At 48.1% G+C, this 19,729-nt stretch overlaps 1 protein-coding gene across 6 annotated transcripts in view; it reads left to right on the forward strand.

Annotated features, from left to right (window-relative positions):
• msi2a (musashi RNA-binding protein 2a) overlaps positions 1-19,729 on the forward strand; it is a 316,548-nt gene that overhangs the window by 271,716 nt on the left and 25,103 nt on the right. For 4 of the 6 annotated variants that reach the window (XM_072658303.1, XM_072658304.1, XM_072658309.1 and 1 more), the window contains exon 11: positions 15,795-15,917. In XM_072658303.1, the coding sequence (XP_072514404.1) occupies positions 15,795-15,917 (123 nt within the window). The remainder of the gene's footprint in view (positions 1-15,794; positions 15,918-19,729) is intronic. The other 2 variants (XM_072658305.1, XM_072658306.1) reach the window with 1 other exon arrangement.

Raw genomic sequence — 19,729 nt, forward strand, 5'->3', positions numbered from 1 at the left:
CTCAAGGCTAATCCCCCTGGCTTTGCCCCAGTAAGACCCTCTTCTCTCTCAGGCGCCGGACCCGGGTGTGCATATATGTGTGTTTGTGGCCCCGCGGCGGGCCGATCAGTGACCTTGCTGTAGCGTGGCGAAGGTGAGAGTGTATGGAGTCGGCGGCTGCAGCTCGGGGGGATTTGCGCTAATCTGGGCTGCGGGGGGAGGTTAAAGATTGACTCTGGTCAAAGGAGTGGAGCTCATTTTGTTTCGAAGCCCCCGCGCTAAGCCTTGTCTGAGGGGAATGATTGAGAGGCGTGTGTGTGTGTGTGTGTGTGTGTGGAGACACTCCTTCTGTTCCCTGTCAATGAGGGTGCACCTCTCCATTTCACGGACCACCCATATGCTTTAGGAGCTCAGCTTCAAAAGAATGGAAATGTGGAAGGGCAGCAGAGTGTGTGTGGAGGAGCCTGTGCATAGGTGGTGTTCAGTACCTGATCCGTACTGCTGTCAGTACCCACAAATGATGCACTATATGTCCAAATGTTTGTGGACACCCCTTCTAATGAATGCATTCAGCTATTTAAAGTTACTAAAAAAGTAGTGCCAATAGAATAGGACTCTCTGGAGCAGATAAATATGAACCTATTGGCACCATTGTGTCTAATGCCAGGTCGTGGACTGGAAGGGTTTAAAGCCCCCCAGCACTGAGATGTGGAGCAGTGGATCTGGGTTCCAGGGTGTGGATATAAGGGTTTGGAAGGAGTAAGTATTCTGCTTGGACCCTTCTTTAATGGCCCTAATGCGCGAGCACCCACCCTGTAGAGCCTCGCTGAAAAGAAGACCCTGTATGTCATCTTAACAACATTAAGTGAAAGGTGAGACGACATCTAGAAAAAGACGCCCCTCTACGTCTAGAAAAAGACGCCCCTCTACGTCTAGAAAAAGACGCCCCTCTATGTCTAGAAAAAGACGCCCCTCTACGTCTAGAAAAAGACGCCCCTCTACGTCTAGAAAAAGACGTCCCTCTACGTCTAAATTTACCTGAAAAATTTAAAAGACGTTTTCAGGTTGCTTCAGCCACTTCAACCCAGGCCTAAACTTACAGTGGCGTCCTGCAACCCCCCCCCGACCACAGCGTTTCCCCTTGGCCTGTGCATGCTACATGGGGGTGGTCCTTCACTGCTGCAGGAGCAGTCATCAGAAGCCATCGTTTCAGGCGTCTCTTTCTTTTCCAACACGTCAGTATAGTGGTTTTTGAACAGCAGTGATTCTGTTCAGAAAGGCTAGTTTGGGTTTGTTTTGGCTACATTAGGGAGATATGTGGGCCGAAAAAGACGGAGGCTTAATTAGGACCAAATCAGACGAAGCCCGATTTCAACGTCTCCTGTAAAAGTCTTTGACGGGCCAAACCAGATTTAGCCCAAAAACAACGTCTGGTGCTGGGTGGGTCATTTCTGAGCGAATGTGGAGTGTCATAAACATCTGCTCTCAACACACACACACACACACACATACACACACAGGTCACCCGGGGTGTGTGGTGGTGACAGGGCTTTCTGCGCTCGCTGTAGCTGACTGTGTTGCCTCATCCATAGTGTCACATACATCAGCCGGACGGGAGGTGGCAGGCCCCCCCGCTTTCTGTTACTGTCCCAGCATCCTCGCCCGTCCCCAGCCAGCACCCCGAGCCTCACTCCCTCCTTCATCTTTATGAGACACCGCCTGACACTCCAGCAGCAGTAAATCTCCCCACCTCTCTCTCTCTCTCTCCATCTCTCTATATCTCTCTGTCGTCCTGTACTGACAGTAAACAAGGAGCGAAGAACAGTGCAGAGAAAAAAAGAGCAGCGAGCGTCGGAAAGACAGGGACTGTAGCCTGCAAGGATCGTTTTACTGTGGCACGGAGGTCACACACACACACACACACACACACACACACTTTTTCCCCTTCTCCCCCAAAGGCAGTATTAGTGCATTAGTGCATTAGAGTTCGGCACTTGCTGTTCCTTAGTATCACGACGACGTGGAAAACAATAAACCAGATGCACTCTCAAACATTTAGGGGCGGAGCCAGAACTGTTACTGTGGGGTTGCCAGGTTGGAGCTCAGTAGTTTATAGTTGTGGCCAACTTGTGAGGTGCATTTAAGGCCAGTGGGAACGCTTTCCCAGTGAATGCGCTCCCTTTTCATTTGATTTTATTAGAAAAGAACCTGAACAAGTACAGAACTGATGAAATGCAGCTGACGTATAACCAGATAAGAGGCTGGATCTGAGCACACCGCCCTCTAGCTACGCAAAGACGTTAAATACACAGTGGATATGGACGGAGCGCTTCGTCTGTACCCCGCGTTCGCTTCATCCGTGTTTGTGTAAACTCTCTGAAAACTCACGGATACAGACGGAATGGTGAGTAGCACTGGAAACAATGGGGAGGAGACAGTGTAGCCAACAGTTCTCACGAAGCATCTTGCAACTTTAAAATGAACGTTTGAAAGTTTTTATATCAGTCAGATCCAGTGAATAAAAAAATAACTATTATAAAACAGCTAGAATAAAAAATACAGTGTTTGTGAGTGGTTACTGCAGCAGCTGCTGCCTGTTAATTCCCCACATCGTTTTCCAGGTGATTGACGGCTGAATTGCTGAGTGATGGTCTCATTCTAGACCTCCCCTCCGAGAGAACTCCAGCCAGACAGGTTAACTCGAAAATACGATCTGACTGGCTCTCAGGATCGGCTAATTAGAGAAATATCGGCCGATTGCATATTTTGGCTGGAAATCAGCCAATACCGAAACACTGGAGCATTTTTCCATCACAACCTGACCTGTTGTAGAAGTGCGAAGGTGGCAAAGGTGTGTCACATTGATTTCTCACCTGGAGATTTGTTCATTACACTAAAGCAGCGTTATGTGTGAATTTGTGAATTTTGTATTTTCCCTACTTGTACTGTACACATGCATTTTTGGACAAGCTGAGTGATGCAGAACCGTCACTGAAAGGTAGAGAAGCATGTGGACTGAGGCGGTAGAGCAGTTCTGCAGGATTTTACACTGATATGACTGGGGGATGTGAGGTCTCTGTCGTGCAGAGACGCCGTTCTCCCTGTCAGAGGTTCTGCAGCTGATGTTCTGAGGCGGCGTTTTGCTTTAATGTCGGTTCGGGGACGAATTCATCGCTTGTGTTCCTCAGTACACAGGTGTTCTCTTCCAGTGTTACGTCTGACGCCGTGTTTTAGAGATGCTAGGTCCTGTGATATGCCAGCGCCACTCTCCAACTTCCCTTGCTCACTCGAAGGACACGAAATGCATCACCCGGCTGCACCCCCTCTCCTTCATCAAAGGCTATGGAGAGAGCAGACCATACGCTGCGAGTGAGCCTTATTTGGCCGCTGTGAAGCGCTGTGCTGTCATTATGGAAATCAGCCATATGGCGGAAGCGTCGGGGAAGAGCCTGGCAGGACTCGTCCCAGAGACGCTCTTTACACACACACACACACTCTCTCATCCCTCCCTCAGAACGCTCTCTCTCATCTCTCTCTCTCTCCACCATTCTGCTCACCTCTCATCTCTCGCCGCCGCTGCTGTGTTAAGATCAGGCTTTTGATGTGTGTATTCGTATACACACACACACACACACACAACACACACACACACACACACACACAACACGCGCCCACACGGACATAAATAACGCCAGAGCCTCTCAAGGTCACTTGTGTTTAAAGGACTCGAGTGGCCAGAAGCGAGCTCGCGAAGAGGAGGCGATTGTCTTTCACCACCGTACATGAGTTTTTACCCACACACACACACACACCTTCTGGCCACTCGAGTGCGTTTTTATACCTTGGCAGGACATGAGCTCATAAATGTGCCGTAATCCATTCACAACAAACACTGTGGCTTTGTGACGGTCTCTGTTCTTAATGCGTCGGGCGCTAGATGTTGGAACATTGCTGTGAGGAGGATTTGATTGCATTCAGCCGTAATAGAGCATCAGTGAGGTCAGGTACTGATGTTTGGATGGTCAGTTCTGCCATTTCAACTCATGCCCAAGGTTTCAGTGGAGCTCCAGTGCTCTCCACTCCAGAGAACCCCACAGCCCAATGCTGGGGGGCTGTATTTATACCCCTCTAGCCGACGATCAGCACTGAGCACTGAGAGCCAATGTTCTCACGGCTGCTCCAGAACGTCCCGCTCTGCTGGTCAACGCTTTTCTGTGGAGATACAAGCTGTGTGCTCAATGTTTGCACCTTAAAGTAGCTGAGTTCAGAAGTTAGAACAGGTGTCTGGATCCAGGTGTCTGGATAAGTATTGTGTATTGTCACCGCCATGCAAAAACCTTGTATCTTAAACTCAGTAACCAGAAACCAACCACCTGTAGGGTCACCCTCTGTTAAAGCCAGGGCATTTCTGTCCTGAAACTGCATAAAAACAAGCAAACACACACACACACACCACTCATCTGTGCTTTTGCAGCCCTGTAGACATTTAAAGGCTACAAGTGTGTAGGTGGTTAGAAAGGATGTGTATGTGTGTGTGTGTGTGTGTGCATGTGTGTGTGTGTGTGTGTGTGCTAGGCTACTCTGAGTGGTCTCTCAGCATGGTCTCAGGAAGTCTCCATCGCCTCACACGCACTCTCACACTCATCACACATTTGGATGTGAGGTCCTTACAGGTTTTAATGAGCACCCAGGCCCCAACAGGGCTCTGTGTGTGTGTGTGTGTGTGTGTGTGTGTGTGTGTGTGTGTGTGTGCGCGTAAGAGATGCTCCCTGTGTGCAGGCGTGTGTGAGCTTGCCTTGTTTTGGCACATTTCCCCACAGATGCCCTCTCACCAGGGAAGCTGTGTGATGAAGGGAAGCTGTGGAGGAAGAGGAGTGAGAGGATGAAGAGCAGAAATTGTGTGTGTGTGTGTGTGTGTGTGTGTGTGTTCTTGTACACTTTTAGGACAGTTCCTGAAGAGAGATCTTGAGTGCTGGCTGCAGTTTGCTGGATATGCGCAGCTCCGGGTTTTCACTGTTTAAAACTGCAGGAGTGAAACTGTTACTGAGATTAAGATCAGACTTGGTTTTAAGATCAGACTTGGTTTTAAGATCAGACTTTACAGCCCATGCAGCTCATGTCACTTATTGACAGTGAATCTGGCAGAATTTCATAATGAATGGATGAATAGAATAGAAACGTCTTTCATTGGAGGATTTTTTTCATGTCAAGTTGCCACTTTGGAGATACGAGGTTTGTGTGTGGGGTCTGTTCCAGCCTGTACTGTGTTTGGCAGCACAGCACCCCCTTCAAACCCTCTCCCTGTGTTAGCACAGCTCTTTCTGCCTGTATTGAAGGGCAGTAAATTGTAATTGTGGCCCATAAAACCAGCCTTACCAGCAGCAGCAGCGTCCTGTACACTCAGCTACAGTCACAGTTACTGACATTCCCTTGACCCGCCACCAATACCAACACTGCACAAGTGCGCGCATGTGGGAGTGCTAGTGTGTGTGTGTGTGTGTGTGTGTGTTTTTGTAAGCCTTCAGACATTCCCTGAATGTTTGGAGAAGGCCATCATTAAAATGCATAACAAATTAGGAGTGTTTACTCGGGTGCTAACGAGTGGGGGGCCGAGGTGGCCCCGCTAATTAATAGTGGCGCTTCAGGCTAACGAGGTGGGCGTCCCGTGAAGAGGGAGGAGTCTCTTTCTGCTTTCTCTGTTGCTTTTATTTCTTTCTTTATTTATTTTTCTGAGGAGTTCTCTGAGGACCCCTGCTGTGAGTCTGCTCAGCTCAGACTCTGCACTGGTCTCCTCATTGGCTCATGTACCTGACGACACCCGGAGCAGCTCTACACCGAATGACCACCACAACAGGGTTAGCTTCGTTTGGGTCAACCGCCTCGTTTCTGATGTGCTTGAAGTGAAGCTCCGCCCATTTTTCTACATTTACGTTACTTACCATGTTTAGCATTTACTGCGACAACTATGAGGTATTAAACCATTCAAGATAAGAGCGGATGCGGCTAACTCTACATGACTAGGAGTTAACCAAGGCTCACATCGCTCCTAACTTGTTGACCGGCATGGGGCAGGCCAGAAAAAGCTACTGATAAGAGAGAGAAAAGGCGAGGGAGAGAGAAAGCCATAACCTTGACGGCGTGACGAGTCTTCCATTAGCCACAGGTCGGACTCGCCATAACCCGGCTCCGTTTTTGGCGCCGGCGCGAGAAATTATTTATTTTAGAGGACACCGTCCTGCCCGCTCGGCTGCTCCCAGACACGAAAAGGCCCGGCACGGTCTGAGGGGCCCGCAAAGTTTTTATGTTTTATGATACGTGTGAATGTGGCTCCTGGGTGGGCGAGAGTAAGTCACCTCCATAAAGCACGGCCGGTGGAACGGTAATGAGCGAGTAATGCAGGCCGAGAGTCATACATCACAGCTCCACAATAGCCTTATTACACTCGCGGCTCGGAGCGCCACCCCGCGCGTATCCAGCTGTGTAAGTGTGCGCTAATGCGTCATAAATTACACCTCGGCTCCGTGTTTTTCAGGCCTGCGCCACTGATGAGTTCATACTCTAGTTTAGGCTTGGGAGACGGGGCCTGTCGTGTGCTTTCGCGCACCGAAATGACACGCTATTACAGAGGTGGCGAAAATAGACGCTCGCGGTCGACACTCTACTGTCTGGAACTGTTGCTAATGTAGGGAAAGGGATAGGTTTGTGTGTGTGTGTGTGTGTTTTGGAGAAACCTTTGTCCAGCCCACCCTTCTCTACTTCCTTTGATGTTTCATTAAGGGGTGACAAATCGAATTTACACACTTTTCCCCCTTAAATCACTGTCACATGACTTCTTTAGCTTAACCCATCAAGGCCCAAGCTTAGAAGTGACCGGCTGGACACTGTTGTTGTTAACTGTACTGAACTGTACTATAAACATAGAAAACAGTTTATATTAATTTTTAAAAGTTAGCTGAAATCTCAAAATTATTCACCAATCAAAATTACTCAGCTGTTTCAATAAACCAATCGAACAAGACCAATTTAAATATCTGGGGAATCCTAGCCCATTCCTCATGAGCAGTGGCCACCAGTTCGCTGATATTCTTGGGTTTGCTGCTGCAGCCTCCCTCCTTAAACCCCACCAAAGATTTTCTATGAAGTCCCAGACGACAGTGACAGACACTCCAGAATCTTCCAGAACTTCATCCGAAAGCAAGCTTTGATGGTCAGGCTTGGGATCATTGTGCTGTTGGAAGGCTCAATAACACTCAGGCTTCAGCTTCCTCACAAAAGGCCTGAGGTTTTCTCCTTGTATTTCCTTTCCTGATCCTCCACATGATGCAGGTTTCTCGTGCCAGAGGAAGCAAAGCAGCCCCAGAACATCACCGAGCCACCGCCGTGCTTCACAATAGGCAGGGTTCTTTACAGCTTCATTCTTCCTCGTCCAGACAAACCACTGATCCACAGGCCTGAAAAGTTCCAGTTCAGATTCATCGCTCCTCAGAACAAACTTCTGCAGAGCGGTGAAACAAAACTGGACCTTTTTTCAGGTATGTTTGGATCAGTGGCTTGTCTGGCTTGGCTTGGGTTATCTATGACCTGGTCAAACATATAGACCAGGCCCTTGGGAAAGAACCATTTAATCATCCATATGGCACTTCCAGTAGCTAGAACCACTACCTTTACTAAAGAACCCTTCAGTTAACACCCTTTTTAAAATGAGTCATGATTCATACCTCATGTTCTGATGGAAAAGGATCACTGTATCAAATGGGTTCCTTTCGGCTTGAATCTTTTACCTGTGAAACATGTTCTGCACATGCACACACACACTCTCTCCTGAGGATCCTCCATGTGCATCTTAAGAAACACACTTGTGCATAAGCACATCTTGGCTTCCAAATGTGCTCCTTTTGCATGTGCATGTTTTCCAGGCTTGTTTTTCCTGTGTGTGTGTGTGTGTGTGTGTGTGTGTGTGTGTGTGTGTGTGTGTGTGTTTGAAGATGAGCTCCATGCCTTCTACACTCCATGTAAGAGCCAGCTGGGCGTGGGGCCGCTTTCTGATTGGGAGCTTTGATAGCACTCCTCAGAGCCTCTCTGAAAACAACAAAAGCCTCCTAGTTGCGCCGGAACACCTCGACAATGGGCCACTTGTCAGTCTGTAGATGAAAAGATAGCAGTAGCCATTTTTCCCTGCTATCACTATTCGTATTTGTCATGTTTACTTCTTTTTTTACATTTATCTTCCCCCCCCCTCTTAGTTTGAAGGAGGCTGGTAAAGGGAAGGCGAAGAAGGGCTATTTTTCTATTTCCCACGACCCTGCGGGGCTGACTGAGGGAGGGGATGCGCGCTGGCTGTGAAACCCCGGCTGTATTTACCCTTGATCCTCTTTTTATGAGCGCCGGCGCTGCGGCTTGCGAAGTTTACCCCCTGCTCACCGACAGCCTGACTCTCTGTTTGCGGGGACCGGCAACCTGGCTTTACTGTTTCTGGAGGAGAGCAAGGCTTTACCGTCTGCTGTTGGACGAAACACTGACATTTCTGAAAGAGCCCGTCTGATGTACAAATGACTTTTCAACAAAAGGGTTCAATATATGCTGTATGTCCAAATGTTTGTGGAAACACCTTCTAATGAGAGCACCTGTAAGTTGCACTCATTGCTGACACAGATGTGCAAATTCACTCAAACACACAGCTTGTAAAGAAATGGTGGCAATAGAATAGGACTCTCTGCAGGAGCAGATAAACATGAACCTATTATCACCATGCGGCCTAATGCCAGGTGTGGGCTAGTAGAGGGGTATAAAGCCCCCAAGCATTTAGCTGTGGAGCAGTGGAGGAACTGTGTTCTCTGGAGCTCCATCCAATGCTTTTGGGATGAGTTCAACATCCTGATCTTACGCTTAACGCTTTTGTCAATGAATGCAGTCAAATCCTCACAGCAATGCTCCTCAATCTAGTAGGGACACAGTTACTCCAACAGACACAGGATGAGCACCTTTTAATGCCCTTAATTTTCGACCGAATGAGCAGGTGTCCCAATACTTTTGTCCATGTAGTGTAGTGTGCCTTTAAGCCTGATAGATCTTTCCCACTGGCATCTAGGCTATTACACTAATGTTTTCACGAAGTCGGCAGGACTTGTGTTCTTGTATTAGGTGCAGTACATTACTGCTGGAGTGTCTGTGGCCCCCAGCTCTGATGCTGGAGTATCCTTTTCCTGCATATTTTAGAGTTTTCCCCCAGCTCCAACCCACCTGCTCCATCTAATCAGCTAAAAAGCAACCCCATCCTGAGCTGAAGTGAAGTGGTATGTTAGAGCTCCAAAACATGGAGCACAGGGATACTCCAGGACCAGGGCTGAGAAAGCAAGGGTATAGACAGATTCCAGCTTCCAGGCTGCCAATTCATTTTCAGCGTTTTCATCCATTTAACATTTAACATGTTTGTGCCTATCGTGTCCTCCTGCAGAGCTCAGTGGCGTCGTCCTGTAGGACATGAAATTGGAAGTAGATGGAAGCAGAGCCGGAAGAACTGGATTCTAGAAAGAACGAGGGAGTCTGACGGCAGACGTGATGAAGGGGGATTAAATGTCGTTACAGGAAATCGAGTTGACATGATTTCCCCCTCATCCCAAACGTAGCCGGTCGAGACGTGTCGTGTGTCGGACGTTTGCTCCTTTTGGTTTTGCACCAGGGCTTTAATTGGCTTCCTGATTTTTCAAGGGACGACTGCTGGAACGTATTCTGGATTCTTCAGGGTGGAAGACTGGTTGGTGTGACGCAACAGATAACACCACTACCTACCAGTGAGCTGCCACACCACGTGGGAGACTGGGGTTTGATTCTCGGGCTGGGTGGCTATGCTGCGCTACACCAGTCCTTGGGCAAGACTCCTAACACTACATTGGTCCACCTCTGTAATACGAGTAACCTTGGAAGTCGCTCTGGATAAGAGCGTCAGCTAAATGCCATAAGTGTAAGACTTACAATCACTATATTGGTTCCAAGAACATATCCAACCGTTTCTGCGCTTCATCCTGGTCAGGGTCACGGTGTCATTAAGCACAGGGCAGGATTGGATTGGGCGCCAGGTTTAGTTTGGACAGTATTCCCCAAAACAAACAAACAAAAAAATGCAGAAATGCGAGTTGGAGAGGATGACTTCGTTGGTTAGGCAGGAATCTCAGACCGGGGTTATTTGATTGAAGCTGCTGGTCTCTGTCCAGACCAGCATTACATTAATCACCATTTTAAAGCAAAACAGCCTCATGGTCAGGAAGACATGGTGGTTTCAGTTTCAGATGGTCCCAATCAGCACTTTCTGTTTGTTCTAAGATCATTTGATCTGTTTGATTTTGCTGGAAAAGATGCACACAGATACCTTGCATGATCTGTAGTGATCTGATGGGTAATGGCAGCAGAATTTGAGGTTCAATAATAATTGGAAATAACAAAAAAATGGCTTAAAAGAGCTGAATATTGACATGTCTGCTTGCTAATCTCATCAGGACCACATTCTAGGTTCTTATGCATAGGGCTAATATCTATAAATAGGTTGTGGTGGTCTTCCTTTATTCTGGCATTGTAGGTAGTGTCCACACACCAATATATAATAGTGCGACACGATGACCTGTTCAACAAATCTGGAAGCATCCAAGTAATGGTGTCAGCCTCCCTTCATAAACACAGTCATATCAGAATATCGTGACCGCCTCGGCTCGGCTCAGCTCGGATGACCCCCCGAGAAGATGCACACTTGATGTGATGGGTGATGGCAGCAGAATTTGAGGTTCAGTAAGAATTGAGCACAAACCTTAGCACTAAGCTGCAGGCCCCACTGGGCCTCTTCTGTGCTGTATGGTTTGGGACGCTCTCCAGGGGCCCCTGACCGTGACTGCGGGACAGATGCGTCCTTGGGCCTTCCCCGGAGTCCTGCCGTCTGTCCAAGCTCGGCCCTTTGACGCTGCTGCACAGAGTGATGGCAGGCAAAAAGCAATGCTATGAGGGGAAAAAAACCCTAAAGCTAAATATTGGCTTTATCTAGCTGGTAATAAAAGGGCCATGAAATTGATTTAATGCCGCAGCGCCTCTCTTGGGCGGCTTCTCACAGCGCCGACGCAAAACAATGAGCCAGCGAGATCTATTAATTAACCCACCTAATCCGGCACAGTTAATCTCTCACAAGAACATTTTTTGGCGCTCGGCGCTAAGTTTGAGAGACGGGGGAAAGGGGAAAGAAAGAGCAGACGACTCGCCGCTCTGGAGAGAAGCGGTTCTGCTCAGCAACAGCAGGAGGAGAGGCTGGGGAGGTGACGAAGGAGGAGAAGATTGACCAGTGTTTGCTGAGAATGAAGGGTTTGTGACTTTGATTAGCGTTAGATCTGCCCTCCCAGCAGATCCGGCTGTTAGATATTAACGAGCAGGATGAGAATAAAGAAACGTGCAATTTGGGTCAGAGTGCTGAACCACCACAGGGCCGCATGATTGTAGGTGAGCTTACCTCATCATTAGGCTGTTCATGTTCTGAGTACCTGTATTTGAGCATGAGGGCGCAACCTTGCTCCTTTTCTGTGCTTAACAAAACCTTGGAGGGGCTCTGAGTGGTCCGTTGGATTAAGGCGCTGCCACTACGATCAGAGCATCGCTGGTTCGAAAAACTGCTTGCCATCCGCAGCCGGAGTTAGAGGGAGCTCAGTTGGATTCGCTCTTTTGGTGGGTTGATGGCACTTCCTTCCCACATCACAGGTCAGCACGGGCTCATTGGTTACCTAGCTGGCTGGTGGTGGCTGGCTTTACATGTGTCGGTGCTGGTCTTCACCCTCCTAGTGCTGTGGGCATTGCTAGTGATTGGGGGGTTTGGTAATTGGCCCTCCATCCTTGACTTTATCTCCCTCATTCTCTCTCCCTCACTCCCTCTCACTAGTAGAGGGGCATAAAGCCCCCCAGCATTGAGCAGTGGAGCAGTGGAAGAACTGTGTTCTCTGGAATGATGGTTCAGCTCCATCCAATACTTTTGGGTCGAGTTGGAGAGTTGTGGATGAAGTGGGGGGTTAATTATTCAACATCCTGATCTTACTAACGCTCTTGTCAATGAATGCAATCAAATCCTCACAGCAGTGCTCCTCAGTTAAACCAACAAGCACAGGATGAGCACCTTTTAATACCCTTAATTTCAGACCGAATGAGCAGGTGTCCCAATACTTTTGTCCATGTAGTGTAGTATGTAAACATGGTTACAATGAAGCCCTTTTTTGGTTTTTGCTTATTGGTGTGTGGATCCTTGACTTTATCTCCCTCCTTCTCTCTCCCTCACTCCCTCTCACTAGGCCTCTTTCTCAGCTCAGCTCAATTCAATTAGCTTTATTGCCGTAATCATGTTTACTTACAGCATTGCCAATCATCAAAACGACAAAAGCTAACATATTAGATGATTTATGAAGTGTCCGCTCCAATTATCATAAACATGCTGTTTTTGTCCAGGCTGTGTGGACTGTAAATATGGCCTGATGTTCAGTGACATGGTATGAATCCAGTTGTCTAGTAGCAGTGAATCAGGGCGACCAGGCTTGGGGTGTAAATCTTCGTGGAGATTTACTAGACCATTCATTGACCAGAATGACTGATGGCCTGCCCAGACGTAAAGACATGGACCCAGTTAGACCTTGACTCAATCCATGTTTCAAGATCCTTCCCCAGATTCTTCTGGAACTGTTCACATATAAGCTTTGGTCATTATTAGGGTCAGATTTTGAGGCCAGGTGTTGAGAGCATGATTCCAGATGTCAGGAAATAACTGAATAGTTGATTTTGACATGGCTACTTGATAATCTCATCAGGACCACGTGTTTTATGCTTCTTTTCATTTTCATCTTTCTTTCTAGGTTCTTATGCATGGGGCTAATATCTATAAATAGGTTGTGGTGGTCTTCCTTTATTCTGGCATTGTAGGTAGTGTCCACACACCAATATACAGTAGTGCAACCTGTGCAATGACCTGTTCAACAAATCTGGAAGCATCCAAGTAATGGTATCAGCCTCCCTTCATAAACACAGTCCTATCGGAATATTATGACCGCCTACCTAACAGCGGGAATAACCACCCTCGGCACAGTGATGGCTTTGTACCAGTCATGAGAGTTGTTGTACCTGTGGGGCACCACTGCTCTGCCATTGTGTGAAGTCCATACTCTGAACACCTTCGGTACAGCGACTCTAGAACATACCACAAAGTCAGCGGGTTCTGAGATGCTACCCCACTTCACCTGGTACTGTATCATCATGCCCTTTTGGACGTCAGTTAAATCATGTCCTTTGCCCATTATGATCGTTTTACCAACTGGCTGGTGTGCTCTCGTATTTATACATGCAGTAAACTCAGTCACGTGGCATCGCTAAGCGCTAAATATGTGGTATGTTCTAGAGCCGGCGTAGTGAAGAAGTAATAAGACTTTACACACTGAGGGCATAACAGCGGTGCCTGCAGGGCATTGAGGCCAGGTGGACGACGACTCTGGGGTAATCGGCGCACCACTGTGAACCAGATAACCTCTATAATGTACACCTTTCATCAGCTAATTGTCATCTGAGCCAGGGGTGGCTAGTCCCACTGTTAGGTAGATGGTCATAATGTTCTGATATGACTGTGTATTAGACCACTGGGTGTACTATGCTACATGTTATCTTTTGCTGGCCTTAATAAATGGTCTGTTAGTGTGGTTCCTGACCGGAGAGCTTCGGCAGTTCTAACTCTTGGTACTTTTAAAGGAGACTGGTGTTAGCTGGTTCTAGACAGGAGGGGGGGGCGCGGGGTAATGGTGGGGGATGGCTGAGCTGTCTGAGCTGAGCTATGTCTGATTACATGCTCTCACTCTGTCTGTCTCGGAGCACCATCTCTGCTGTCAGACCCACACAGTCTGATGAGCTGCTGTCAGACACCGATATATGCCTTCATTAGCGTCTGGCCTGTAATTATATTTATTATAATGTAATGTGGTGGCGGTGGTGGTGGTGGTGGTGGTGGTGGTGTCTCAGACCTGCTGCTCTGATGTATGTCTTTAATCGGGCTGGTCTAATGATGATGTTTGATTACACTGCTTAAACAGCGTGACCTTGGTGTTGTAGTTACACATAAAGGCTGTTTACTAGTTCCTATATCTGGTCTGTCTGTAGCGATGCTTCTTAGACGGCTGCTGTAATACTGATTCTAAGCTACAGACAAACTGTATAAATAACCTGGAAACTTGTCAAAAAAGACATTTGTGTAAGACATGCAGGCTCTTATAGCTGAAGAGGTGAAAATGTTAATGATGAAAACAGTCTGAATGGTGAAGCCTTAACCCCAGAGAAACACTTCAGCCAGTTCGTCTTAACCCCCTGCGCTACCATGAGACAAAATCGCTGCTTGTAAACTGCGTAAGAATATCATAGCCAAAATAGCCGCCACCTGCTCCAACACTCGGCCCTGACCATGAGAATCTGGTGAGACAGATCATTCTCCTCAATTAGTGGACCACATGGCTTTTGATGGGCCTCATTCTTGCGCACTGAGTGGAATGGCATAATAGGCACTCAGTAACAAGCAATTAATCCCCCAGTCCCCATCTTTCAGCCCTGCCGTTGAGAGCAGAGGGACGAGGGCTATGCTGCTGGGGGCGGCTCATCCAAGCTTACCCAATGACTGTCCATTAAGTCATTTTTCTCTTCCCAGCCTGAGACTGATCGGCCTGCGTTGCCATAACTGGCCGTTGAACCAAGAGAGTGTAGCCAGGTGTGTGTGTGTGTGTGTGCACGTGTGAACGTGTGTATGAAATTACAGTTCATGCGTCTCTTCTGAAGCTTTTTACCATGCGATTTGCCTCAAGCTGTACTTCAGCACTGTTTAGGATGGCTGCTTTGGTCACAGCTAGACAAATGTCCCCGCTGTGCCTGCCTGGCGAACGTGTGGTAGGTTAATGTAAACGGCCTTTTGCCGGCCAGACAGCCTCTTTGCACTCTGAATTGAACAGTCCTGTAATTTTTGCTGGAGGGAAATGTTCCACTGCTTGCTGTGTGTAGGGTGTGTGTGTGTAGGGTGTGTGTGTGTAGGGTGTGTGAGTGTGTGATAGAAAGCAACACTTTTTTCAAAAAAGAGCCATCAGTCCTCTCCATGGACCCCATGCTCTTGTGTTGAATGGAATTATGGTGCTGAAAAGAAGTCGTGTGGTTCGTTGTGAGACGGCAGAGAGAGTGAGAGCGTGAGAAAGAGGAACAAGGTAGAGAGAGAGGGAGAGAGAGAGAGGGAATAAATGGCAGTCTAAGCGCTGCCGCTAACTCAATAAACAGGCATGGAAAAACTTACACAGATCGAAGGCTCAGCTACCATTTCTGCCTCTCCTAATTATTTCATTTGAGTAAATGATTGTGCTTGTCTCTCCGGTCAGTTTGTCGGCCCTGACCTCGCGGCGGCATTACGTGAGTGGGGAAAAAGTGGGAGTGAGAAATAAAGAAATGTGTTCATTGCTTTGTTTGTTGTCTTGAGCTGTGCACGCTGTGACGCTTACACGCTTTCGTGCATTACATCAAAATATGAAGTGTTTATGCTACAGGCAGAGAGTACTGCACATGGCACAACTGCAGTATTACCATTAACATGGATAGATGTCATTTCTGTAGACAGAACAGTAGTGATCATCAGAATTCCCACAGAACTGCATTACTTAGTTACTCAATAAAAACAGTGGCTGTGCAACCTGTCCACCGGATGTGTCGTGCAGCCTTAAGGAAGCATAGTACTTCCATAATGATCAGCTGAATGACTGGAATGTGATGGTTTCCATGTTTTTGTCTGGCAGGGTTCCCGGCGACAGCGTATGGACCGGTGGCGGCAGCAGCAACGCTGGCGGCAGCACGAGGCTCAGGTAGGGGGGCCCGTGGAAGAGGCGGCTACGTGGCATACCCACAGAACTCGGGGCCAGGTAAACGCTCTGACCGCGCGTGTTCTGTGTGGCTACCGCTGTGTCCATCCTCTTCAGCACACACACACTCACACATACACATTCATACTCCAAATTGAGACACACAAAAATTGACACCTTAAACAAGAGAGTGGCAGATTTAACGGGTCATGTTAATCATGTTGTTTTATCGGCCTGTTATCACACCGGTGTGCTTTAACCCTCAGTAAATAAAACTCACTCAACCCCCGGTGATCATTAGAGTTAGAGAAACAAGCATACTTAAAGGTGCACTAGCAAGCAAAACACACCACAAACACCACAGGCATTGATCAGCACAGAAAGACATACACACACACACACACACACACACACGTCTTTGTGCATACAGCAGTGCAGTGCGCCCCTATTATCCTAACTTGAGTTGAAGGAATGGAATTTTCTCCTCCTCATCACTCTTCATTGATTGGCTCCTCAGCTTCTCTCTCTAGCTTGATGAACAAATTTGCCTTAGTCCTCCTCAACGGCACTAAATAAATCAATGGCTTCTCACTAAAGTCCGGTCCCTTGTCATCTGCGTCCTTAATCAGTAGGCAGGAACCCCGAGGGGCCTGAGGCCTTTCGCTCAGTCATTTGTGCATGGCACATAAGAGCATATCTTGGACCAAGCCCCATCTGATTGGCTGAGCCAACAATGTGCTCTCTAATCACCGTGCCCTTGTTTTGCAGAATCTGCACGGACACTGACTCAAGATGAATCGTTGGTGGGTCTGAGTTCTGGGAGCTCCCAGGGTCTCTGAGGACCACTCATACAAACGCTCTGTAGGCCTCCTGTTTAGTGAGTGTAGATAAAGTGCTGTGTACTGCGATCGCCCCAGACACCGAAATTGCAAGCTCTGAGTACCTGAAGTGTTTTAGAAGACGGAGACACTATTCTTTTTTAGGTTTGAAAAGCTAGAGATGGTTCTAAGAGGGATTCTAGAGTCCTAGAATGTAGTCTAGTACTGGAAGTGTCTAGCCTTCAGAAAGGGGACCTTTGCATTGAGTGCTGACTACATCTCGAACGCTCATCAAAACAGCGTCACACTTTCTGAACTGCCAGTAGAGCAGTAGAGGAAGACAGTTCTACTTAGGAGGTTCGTGCATGTTTATGCCCTTGTGTTTGTGTATGTGACATTCATCGCTGACGCTAGCGTGTGAAATGTGTGGGTGATATAATCAACGCGTGCTTGCAACTCTGTGGCAAGGGCAAGTGAAAGGCTGGGTGTGTGTATGTGTGTGTGCAGCTACACTGAAACCCCTCATACACTTCAACCGTGCTGGTGGCTAATGTCAACAGACATGCTGGTGCAGGGTGGGACTGGGGGCCCTGGACAGTGACGGGAGATGAATGTTGAGGGTATGGACGCTCTCCTCCCTCCATTCCTTCTCTTCTCTTCTCTTCTCTTCTCCCCATCATCAGTGTAGACCCTGTCACGCTTACTCGGCTGCTCCTGCCTCTCTTCCTTAAATCTGACTACAGCACCTGTTCTTTTCCATTATCTTTAACTGCATGATTCACTTTTCTCAGACGGTGTTATTTTCTCTCGGCCAGCGGCAGAAAAGGAAAGCACAGTGACATGGAGAAATGTCGGCCTAAGGAGGCAGGCAGGCGGTCTACCTGTATCTGTGCCTGTCCCGTTGTTTCACCCTCTACCGGTCGTTCTTTTTGTCGTCCTCTGTTCAGCGAGGACCGCTGTACGCCACTTCGCTTGTCTTTGCCAGTCCGTCTCACTGTTCTTTCCATCTTTCTGTCCCTCTGTTTGTCTGCAAATCTCTGCATTACTCTTTGTCCCATTGTTTGTTCTGTTGCGTCTCCATCAGCGTGTCCCTTCGTTTCCTTCCTTCTCTTCTTGTCTCTATATGTCCCTCTGTAAGTGCTTTGAATTGAAAGGCCGGAGAGGAATGAAAGCCTAGACCTGCCCACAGATCCTTAGTGTTTATGGAGGGTTCCTAGAGCCTATAGTCCAGCACTTAAAGTCTCTCTCTGCCAGTCTGTGTTTGGACCTCACAGGCAGCCAGGAGTGAGTGTTCCCCACAGGAGGCTGCACCGCAGGAGGCGCTGCCCCCTGGAGGCCTGTCTCTCACACCCACAGCCTGCCCGCCAGCCTGCGTAGCTGGCTGACAGTATGTGTGTGCGTGTGTCCGACTGCCGTGCTGGCAAACACCCTGGTAGTCGCCCCTCCTGCCTCTATCTCTCTCTCCACTGAGAAATGTCCTCTGGCTCACTCCCTCTCTTTTCCACACTCCCGCTCTTGGTGAGACAGGTCGTCCGCTGGAGGAATGCACGTGTCTCTGCAGAGATCCGCTGGATATTTTCCCCCCTCTCTCAGATAGTACCTCTCAAAGTCTCTTCTCCAGATCGATTCCTACCGCTACCCCCCTCCTGGCTCATTAAAGCAGAGGATGGCTTGCTTTTTGTGTTACCCCCACTTCATTTCTCCTTATGACTTTTTTATTTTGCTTACCTTTTCACCAGGAAGTGTTTGTATCGTTCATTTGCCTTTCCATCTCTCCCTTGTGAGTTGCTGGTTGTCGAGAAGATGCTAACAGAACAGTGCACGGCGATGCCTCTCGTCAGCAGAAGAGAGTGTAGTCGAGGCAAGCCAGCTGTCCCTTGCTGCTCAATAAGTGTATTGTGCTGAAGGTTAACATTGCCCCCAGCTTTCTCTTGAATAAGCAGTTCTCTGGCAGGGCTTTTTCAATGGCCAATCACCGCTGCATTTAACCCGTGTCCTACCAAACTGTGAGCACAGGTGCTTTCGCACAGCTTTCCCTGAAAGCACATTACCAGGCATATGTGTGGCAGGACTGCTGTTTTTTTATATATATATTTTTTTTTTTGGTAATGAGGCCAGAGACAAATGTCCTCATGTAATTATTACCATCTCCATCCAAACAATAACACGGTTAGCCTCTTTCCAAGAGAGGTCGACCTTCCTTTTAGTCAGTGTGCATTTGGGACTTGAGCCAGTACTACACAACATGATTGTATTTGGGTTGCAAATACTCAGCTCTTACTCCTGGTCCCTTTTTGTCCTCGTCCTTATCCTCTGGCCCTCACTGTCAGTCCTTCCTGGCCACATTACCTTGATGAAACAAGGAGGAGGATGTTGCATGAAGCCCCTGTTCTGGCCTGATGAGCCTTGTGACTGCCTGGACACGGAGTTGCTCTCATTTGGCTGAGTGCTTCCCATTATCTGGAGATCATTACCTATTTCATCCCAACAAGCTCCACCATCCTGGAAAGAGACTCTTTGCTGTGCTGGCTTGGGTTGGTGTGGTAAGATTAAAGTCAGACCTAACTCACACAATTCAGTCCTTAAAGCAAATTTAATTCATCAGTTAAGTTACGTATCTGTGAAAAGCTAGAATTAAAATTCAGCCCTCAGTTTTGCTACTGCTGATTTTAAGCTGTTTTCTAAGGAAACAGTGTCCTATCATGTCAGAATTGAGGTGTGCCCCCCCCCCCCCCCCCCCTTCAAAAAACAAGTCATCTCAGCTCCAGCCCTCGCCAGCATTCGCCCACAGAAAAGGACCGACCACAGCTCCACTGTTCAAGGCTTCTCCACGTGATGCAGGTCCCACAGGCCCCCGTCGCAGGAAGATAAATGTTACACATAAAGGTTAGAGAGGCCGCTGCTTCCCCCTCTCCCTCTGTTTCAGGATGGACTCCTCTGCACAGCTGTGGTGGGCAGATGCTCAGAAAAGGCCTCTGGGAGGAACCATCCTGAGCTTCAAAGGGGGATACTCTCTCCAGCAGTGCTCAGCTGAGGACCGCTTTCATCTAGTCA

Source organism: Salminus brasiliensis, chromosome 16 (genome assembly GCF_030463535.1).
Source record: "Salminus brasiliensis chromosome 16, fSalBra1.hap2, whole genome shotgun sequence".
NCBI lineage: Eukaryota > Metazoa > Chordata > Actinopteri > Characiformes > Bryconidae > Salminus > Salminus brasiliensis.